This window comes from Xenopus tropicalis, chromosome 7 (assembly GCF_000004195.4).
Source record: "Xenopus tropicalis strain Nigerian chromosome 7, UCB_Xtro_10.0, whole genome shotgun sequence".
Taxonomy (NCBI): domain Eukaryota; kingdom Metazoa; phylum Chordata; class Amphibia; order Anura; family Pipidae; genus Xenopus; species Xenopus tropicalis.
The window spans coordinates 77,803,359-77,812,447 of record NC_030683.2 but is presented as its reverse complement, the minus strand read 5'-3'; the positions used below and the strand labels follow the sequence as shown (position 1 = coordinate 77,812,447).

Below are 9,089 nucleotides of genomic sequence, written 5' to 3'. Positions count from 1 at the left end.
AGTATTCTGAGACCAATTACATTAGTGTGTTAGTAAGCTTAGCTTATAGTTATTTCCACTGTGAGAAAGTGTGGGGTTTTGACCATACGTGGTATTTCCAAGCGACACCAACACTTCAGACCTATGACACACAGTCTTGGTCAAGTTCAGTTAAAACATATATATAAACTGAACTGAAGGAGTGTGGCATTTTCATGTCACTATTTAAAGGACAAGGCAACTCAAAATATAATTTTTTGCCTAATAAAAGAAACCAAAATTCTAAGCAGCTTTGCAATATACATTTATTACAAGTTTGTAATGGTTTTTGAGTTATTTGTATTTATAATTGCTATTAGAAGCAGCGCTTACCTGTCCTTTTCTATTCTCTGCCCTGGTGGCTCAGACTGTTGAAACAATGTAACACAAGCCAGCAGACTGACAGACTTGCCTTGCTGGAGAAGACTGACCTTTGCAACATTGTTTAAAATGTAACAACCAGGAGTTCAGCAAATGCTGCTTTCAATAGCAATTACATTTACAAATAACGTTTAAAGTGCTACACATTTTTAATTATTTCATACTGGATAGTTGCTTAGAATTATGTTTTCTTTCATTATGCAAAACATTATTTTGGGGGATGACATGCCCTTTAAGTTATATCTTAAATATCAGTGATGATTTTACTTGTTATTAAAGAGATACTGACATAATTAACTAATCATATCCTTAGCTTCATGAGACACTATTCTTAGATTGAAGGTTTCTTAGGTTGCGCTGATTGAGTGTCAGGATCACTTTAATGTGACATAAACTGCCTTAAAACTCTCCCTTTGTGCCCTTAACTCCAACACTTTAAGGAGAAGGAAAGCCATTTTGGCATTTTATTGCCAATAGATTCGCCACATTAGTGCCACCTAGAACACTATATTTATTCTGCAGAAACCATTACCATACCTGAGTAAACAGTTTTAGAAGCTTTCTCCGTTTGCTTAAGACAGCAGCTGCCATTTTAAGTAGCTTCCTGTTTGCATCTCTAGCCAATGGTAGCTCGGATTACACATTCCTAATGGTGGGGGGTGTGAGTTTTATAAATTCTTATGGGAGGGGAGGGCAGGAGAGGGGAGAGAGCTGCGCAGACTCTGCCTGGGAATGAAGGTTTTATTCTGAGAGAGGAAGTCAGACACTGGAACCAGGGCCACCATCAGGGGGGCACAGGGGGTACAGTCGTTTAAAAGGGGGCCCGGCGGTGCTACAGTTTTCTTAACTCGGGCCCCCTTTAATCTATTCCGGGCCCCTGTCATTGGTGGTCAGCGGTAATCCTATTGGTTGCACCCCGTGCATACATGCACGTCAGTACGCACGGGGCGCAACCTTATAAAAGGGCCTGGCGTCTTTCGGCACTCAGAAGTACAGTGCTGTAGGGAACGAAGAACCTCGCCGCCGGAGGAGCCGCACAAGACAAGGAGGGTTGTGCTGTGCTGGCTACCAATGTACTAGGGGGGTTTGCTGGCTACCAATGTACTAGGGGGGTTTGCTGGCTACCAATGTACTAGGGGGGTTTGCTGGCTACCAATGTACTAGGTGGGCACTGCTGGCTACCAATGTACTAGGGGGGTTTGCTGGCTACCAATGTACTAGGGAGGTTTGCTGGCTACCAATGTACTAGGGGGGTTTGCTGGCTACCAATGTGCTAGGGGGGTTTGCTGGCTACCAATGTACTAGGGGGGTTTGCTGGCTACCAATGTACTAGGGGGGTTTGCTGGCTACCAATGTACTAGGGGGGTTTGCTGGCTACCAATGTACTAGGGGGGACACTGCTGGCTACCAATGTACTGTGGGGGGCACTGCTGGCTACCAATGTACTAGGGGGGGCCCTGCTGGCTACCAATGTCTCATGTCTGTGAGTCCTTTGTATTTGTGGGAGGGGGGCCCAGAAATTTTTTTTTGTGAGGGGCCCTGTGATTTCTGATGGCGGCCCTGACTGGAACATCATGTTTACAAAAAAGGAGACAAGAAATTCTGTGTTTCTTTTGATAGAGGACTTAGTGCCACTTTTCTGTGAGTGCTTATGGCTGTATTTACATAGACCTTTCTGATAAAGCTTACTTACTTCTCCTTTAAAATCACTGACTTTTTGTCAACACGGAAGTTGAAAAATTTTCAAGGCATGCTGTGCGCAAGGTTTTCTTTAACCTTTTCAGATTCAGTTCAGTATTCAGCCGAAATCTTTCACAAAGGATTCACGGTTTAGTCAAAACCTAAAATAGTGGATTTGGTGCATCCCTAATTTTAAAGCTATTCATAAAGGTACTTAACCCAAGTATTTTTAACTTTAGCTACTAAGTTGCTTTAGTAGACAATGCTTAATATATAAATATTACATATTATATTGAATAATATAGGCCTCTAGCATTTAAATTATGTTATTAATGATCCAAAGATTTTGAATAAATTACCCCTCCTTACTGAACAGTACATATTTGTTAGGGCTCTATATAATATAGATGCTTGCTGTAGAATAGTGAGTTAAATAATAAGAATACTACTACAACTGAACAAGTTCAATGGAACCATTGTGATTGGATGTCTGTGACTCTACTACCATCAAGAGTTTAAATACCAGGGAATTCCCTACCAGTCATTTGAACTGAAGAAGCCACTCGGATGAGTGGTGAAACGTTTTCAAGAAAAACTCAGAAAAGTCCAGTTGTTTTAGACTTAATTCTACTAGATACTGTAATAAGAATACTACATTTTCTGGAAATGCATGGAGAAGAATTGTCTATTGAGCATATTATGCAGTGATGCATAACATGTAGTGATGAGCAAATCTGTCCCGTTTCCCTTCGCCAGAAAATTTGTGAATCTCTAAATAGATTCGCAAACTGGTGAAAAATCCGCAAAACGGATAATTTTTTGATGTGTGTGGCAATTTTTTTTACGTGCGTCATTTTTTTATGCATGTGACAATTTTTTTGTCATGCTTTGAATCTGTATGCAGCAAATTTTTTCTCCTGCTTTGTGAAATAATCCGCCAAAGGTGAAATGTTGACATTCACAGTGAATCCATGCCTGCTGAAATATTCCGCCCATCACTAATGCCCAGGCAAAATAATTACAGTTTGACCCATTTAATATAAAAAGGAAAGTGATGATTTTTAAAAAAAAAATATTGGGGGGGGCATATTTTATTCTGGTTACTGATCCTTAATAACCTGTACTAAACAAAGGTTAGACTGTGCATTAATGAACAGTTGAGAAGAAGAATCCATTCACAGCTCAATGCACTAGCAGTGCATTAAGCTGCCCATTCAGACAATGTAATAACAGCTGCAAAGTTTGTTTCATGTCTAGAAACCCATAACATCCAATCAGAGGTTAGCATTTAATTATTACTGAAGCAGACATCAGACTGGTTACTAAGTTACACAAACTATAAATAGTTTTGCTCTTGTTTTGAAATGCCAGTCCTTATTTCTGAGTATGCCAGACAGTTTATGAGCCAGCAGTACTTCAGCAATCATTAAAGGCACATCATCTTCAGCCATGCTGGGCAGGTGGAGTATGATGTCACAATATATGGAAAATTTAAATATATAAAACAGACAAAATCCCTCAAGATTTACATAAGTTGTGCCTAAAAATGGGCAGCATAAGTATGTTAGCACAAACCTTTAATATTTATAGACATGTCAAAATGCATCTTGATATAAAATCACTAGATAAAGGCCTTTTCTTGGTTTTCTTTTATTGACAAGAACTTTTTGGCTCCATTTAGCACTTCATACCCTAACACCTAGGGGCACATTTATTAAAGTACGACAGGTCCGATTACAAAAATTTTTTATTTTTTCTAAAGCTTACAACTTTTTCGTATTTTCTGCAATATTTTTGTTAATTTGCGCAACTTTTTCTTACTTTGCTACAATTTGTGTGACAACACCGTATTTGTCGCAATGAGTGCCAAAGTTTTGGATTCATTCAAGCTTTGGTATCGTGACTTTCCTTGGGCCAGGTTGGAGCTGCAGAGTGCCATTGAGTCCTATGGGAGGCTTCCAAAATCATGCACTGAAGGTTCAAAGTCAGAAAGGTTTTCTTGCCGTTTATGATCGTTTGGATACGAAAATTTTGTGACTATCGGATCGCCATTTGCAATGATAGTTTCAATACAAAAATTTCTGAACTTTCGGATCGTAAGTACAAAATCTTTGTATTCAAATGAACAAAATTTTCGTGACTTTTGCAAGCATCAGAAATTATCGGATTTCGTGATTCAGATTTGTACTTTAATGAATGTGCCCCCTATGGTTATTTTATGAATTTTTTTTTTTTATAACTTTGTTTTTATTTGGTTCATCATACATAACAATTACAATATTTGCTATAGTTTTTATCTTGCATTTGCGTCTTGTGAGTTGCAAGTGTTAATAAACAATAACTAGTTTAACATTTGTAATAAAATTTGAACTTTAACTTTCAGCTCATACCTGATTTTTCCTGGGCCTTGTGGGAATGGGTTCTCACTGATGATACGTTGCCAACATTCTATTTATTTGTTGACTCCTGGGGGATCCGTAGTTTTGTTGATCAAGTTCCTGGTTTTGTATGCTTTGGAGATGTTGGGATGCTTCGACTACAAGTGGGTGTTCTTTGAGTGTTTCCATATCATACCATGTGGTTTGTCTATATTTTATGAATTTTAACCCAAGGCATGCAATGAGATTTTTATAAACACTCACCATGGTTTTAAGCTTCTTAAAAATGCAGTGAAGGAAATTTAGTAACAAATAATTTTCACTAGTTATGAGCAAATTTTTTCGGCAGGCATGGATTCGCTGTGAAATTGAGCATTTACGATTGAATTATTTTCTCAAAAAAATCAGCATGACAAAAATTTGCCAAGTGAGAAAAAAAGTTGCTGTAGCGTTAAATAAGTTGCAGACGCATTGAAAAACTTGTGCCGTAGCTTCATTTCACAAATTTTTCACCGGGACAGATTTGCTAATCACTACTCACTTTAGTGGTGCACCAGGAATCAGACTTCATACCTGGTTTGCTCCCAGCACTGATGATTTTTGATGTACAGGTTTTAGCTGTGAGTTCTGGACTTCAGCATATGAAGAATTTGTTGCATTCCATTCATACAAGCCTATTTTTATCAGTAGCTAAAGCTAATCACCAGTTAGCTTTCACTAAACAATTATAAAACAAACATTCTATCAAGCAAATCCAGCCGAACGTCACAAGTGTATCCTATGCACCCATACACAGAAGGGTAAATCACAAAAGTCAAGGTTATACATTTTGGAGCCATGAATAACTGCATAGGCCAGGTTCTAAGGTGATAGCATGTGGGGAGATAGGTCGCTGCAACTAAATCTTGGCTACTTTGGGCGACTAATCTCCCTAAAATGCCTTCCCACTGGCAATAAAGTGAATTGTTTTCCAAAGTTGTCTAAAGTTTCCTGTGCACAAATGGTAACTTTTCAACTGGTCTTCTCTTTTTATAGCTTTTTAAAAAGAAAAAACTATTTGTATTATCTTTTACATCTAGTATAATTAAATCTAAAGCAAGTGGACTTGTTAGGTTGCTTTAGATTTAATTATACTAGATATACCATGACCTGAATGAATGAAAATCTTCATAGACATATTTTCTTTTACCTCTTTCCAGGCTTTAATAGGTGCATTGACCCCAGGACAAGTTACCATGGAAAAACAGCTGGCACAACTTTGGATCACCACCAGAATAACGTTAAGAATATTTAGTTTATGTTAAAAACATTCCAAAGTTTATTATTTATACACAGTCATACATAAATAGCCTTATGTGTTTTGTGCGTCAAAGGACACTTAAAGCGATACTGACACCTATTACACTTTTTTCTAAAAACCTGCCATTGTAATTTTATTTTTAAAAGTTACTATACTGTTATAAAGAACACTTTAAAAGTATAGCTGCATTACCAGAATGGGCATATCAACTAAAGTTTAACAGAGAAGCCATCTTTCCTCTTCTCTTGAACGCTACCTTTTAAATGGCTTCATAAAAAAACGGAAAAGGAATCATCCAATAGCAAGGCGCTGCAATTGCGTATAAGGGGGAGAGTCCTGTGAAGTAGGCAGTCAACGGAGTGCTCAAGCCTGCCTGCATTAGTTATCTGTGCGGGAGGGAGACACAGTGTCGGTCTGGGACCCCAGAGGCCCACCAGAAACCTCAGACCATGGGCCCACTCTCCAACATATTTTTCCTCCTTTCCTCACCCAACCTCTTTATTCTCCTATTATTTTTATTTACATGCTAGCATCTATTCTTCTATCTATTTCTCCTCTTTGTTCCCATTCAGAAGTAGGGAATGACCATGAAGTAGGCCAAAAGGGCAGAAGCAGGAGGGCCCACTGACCCCTGGGCCCACTGGGAGTTTTCCTGGTAACCTCATACCTCCCAACATTTGAAAACCAAAAAGAGGGACAAAAAGTTTTGGCGCGCGCAGCGCAGCAATTTTTTTTGACCACACCCACTTTTGTGGCCACGCCCCAATTAACACACCCCATTGTTTTCCAAAAATACTCCTTTTATATAGTTGAAATGGTGGGATCAGATGCAAATGTGCTATACCCTCATACTGTACTACCTAAGGAAAACAATATAGCAACTCCTACATATAAATACAAATATAGAGAGAAGGCAGTCCCCCCATACACAGAGCCTCCCCCCAGCGGGATGAGCTATAGAAAGCGGGACTGTCCCGCTTTGGGGGTATGTATCCTGGTGGGCCAGTCCGACACTGGGAGACAAAGTGAGTATAGGAAAGAGCTAGGTGAAATAAAACTCACAGGCAGCAGACACATGCTAAACATCACAGGTATCAGGAGAGGAGAGACAAAAAGGTCACATGTGAGGGTCAGGTAGGACGCTGGCTCGAAGTAAGGGAAAGTGTTAGGGGAGGCTCCTACCAGTTTGTAACAGTACCACGCAAACCAAAACCCAATGCAAAAAAAGCTTTATTTTTATTTAGTAAAGTTCATGTTAGCTCTGAGAAGAATAGAAATTCCCACACACTGCTTGGGACAGTCCAGTCAAAAAAAAATTTACAGTAATTCCCACACACAGCTTGGGACAGTCCACTCAAACACTAGGTACAGTACAATAACTTTCTCACAATGCTGCAATGTAACCTTCTCTCTGCCATCCGCTCGTCCCGCCTACATTTACTGCTCAGAGTAAAATATCAGCGCTCTCTGCACTATTCTCGCTACAGAGAAAGTAGTTTCAACATTTCCACCGCCCCCTTACTGAGGCTGGAGTGGAACGGCGGGGGGAGGGGCGGGGACAAACACGTGTCAGGTAGGGGGCGCGGTTTCACAGTGCTGGACAAATAAGAAAACCGTGAGTTTCTTCCAGGCCCTGTGTTGGCTGATTGCGCTCTAGCTTGCTCTCCCTAGAACATGAATGTGACAGTAATGCAAAACGGCCGGCCAGGGGCAGTCCATTAACCTCTGGGCCAGCCCAGTCCTGCACTTTGTACTGTCAGTGGGTTGTACCGCTGGATTGTACTGCACTTCAACGTTCCTGGGAAAAGCAGCGCTATGATTTGTATCTTGCTAGTGGCGGGACACGGCACACTGCTGGAGAGCCATATTAAGGTCTTCTTGTTAATTTCTACTTACAGTTTGTACAGCAGCAGCAGCAGCAACAATATGAGCTAGCAGCGTGCCACCTAGTAGTGTTTGTTTCAGTAGCGTTAATGGTCTGTATCTGTGAGGGAATGTACAATAGCCTTGTAAACTGCCCCAACTATGTGGGGCAGGGATCCCCAATCTTTTAAACCGGTGAGCCACTTTCAAATGAAAAAGAAAATGCCTGGGGTGCCAAATAAGAGCTATGATTGGTTATTTGGTAGCCCGTATGGGGACTGGCAGCCAACTGGAGGCTCTTTTTGGCATTTTAACTGGGTTTTTATTCAAATAAACCTTGCCTCCAAGCCAGGAATTCACTGCTCCTGAGCCAATGATTGGGAATCACTGATGTAGGGAATTCTGTGGGCATGCTATACAGTATCAGTGCTGGCGATCCCCCCCTGTGTGGCTGCTTTAATGGCTTACTTTTGTGTACGCTTTAAATTGTATCAGTATTGAGATTAACTGGGCCCCTGCATGGTTCATGCCTTAGATTCAGGCTGCATTTGGGTTTTTGCTGCGCTACCACCATTAATGTGGGCATGGTCTTGTGATAACATGGGTGGGGTTTGAAGTGGGTGCAGTTTAAAAAAGGGGAATGGTCAAAATTGGCCTCCATTAGCGGCCCTCCACTATGTATGCTAGACAAATTCCGTCCCTCAACACCACAAAAGTTGGACAGCACTGCTGTATATTATAAAAATAATCTTATGCTGTGGCTTACCAAGCAAAACTTAAACTCAGCACTTAAGCTACTCACTTTTCAGTATTGTGTCTGAAACCACTAAGAAGTGTATATAGCTTTAAGACTGATGGCCCACAGGAGGATTAGTCACCCGGGGTTAAAGGAGAAGGAAAGGCAAAGTCACTTGGGGGTGCCAAAATGTTAGGCACCCCCAAGTGACTTTAATCGCTTACCTTCTACCCCGGGCTGGTGCCCCTGTACAGAGAGAACAGCACCAGCCCGGGGTAGCTGGCAGCGCTTCCTCCTTCCTGAACGATCACGCGCGCGCGCATGCGCATGCGCAGTAGAGTGAAAAGCCGAACTTTGAACAGAGAAGTCGGTTTTTCACTCTACTGCGCATGCATTTGTCCTGGACAATTGGCTGCATCGCGAGTAGGAAAGAGGAAGCACTCTCGACAGGTACCCCGGGCTGGTGCTGCTTTCTCCTAACAGGGGCACCAGCCTGGGGTACAAGGTAAGCGATTTAAGTCACTTGGGGGTGCCTAACATTTTGGCACCCCCAAGTGACTTAGCCTTTGCTTGTCCTTTAAATCTCTGCTACCACGAAATTTTGTGCCACTTTCGAAAACAAAGCTATGCTTATGCCTTTCCATTGCAATTCACTTTATTGCCTGTGGAAAGGCATTTAGTGCAGATCAGTTGTCTGTGGTAGCCGAGATTAACTGGGGCGACTAATCACCCC

At 41.1% G+C, this 9,089-nt stretch overlaps 1 protein-coding gene across 1 annotated transcript in view; it reads left to right on the top strand.

The window, feature by feature from the left end:
* Positions 1-7,417: 7,417 nt before the first annotated feature.
* LOC100127873 (glucuronokinase 1) overlaps positions 7,418-9,089 on the top strand; it is a 58,719-nt gene continuing 57,047 nt past the window's right edge. Inside the window, exon 1 of the mRNA XM_002940385.5 lies at positions 7,418-7,629. Coding sequence (XP_002940431.2) covers positions 7,573-7,629 — 57 coding nt within the window. The 5' untranslated portion in view covers positions 7,418-7,572. The remainder of the gene's footprint in view (positions 7,630-9,089) is intronic.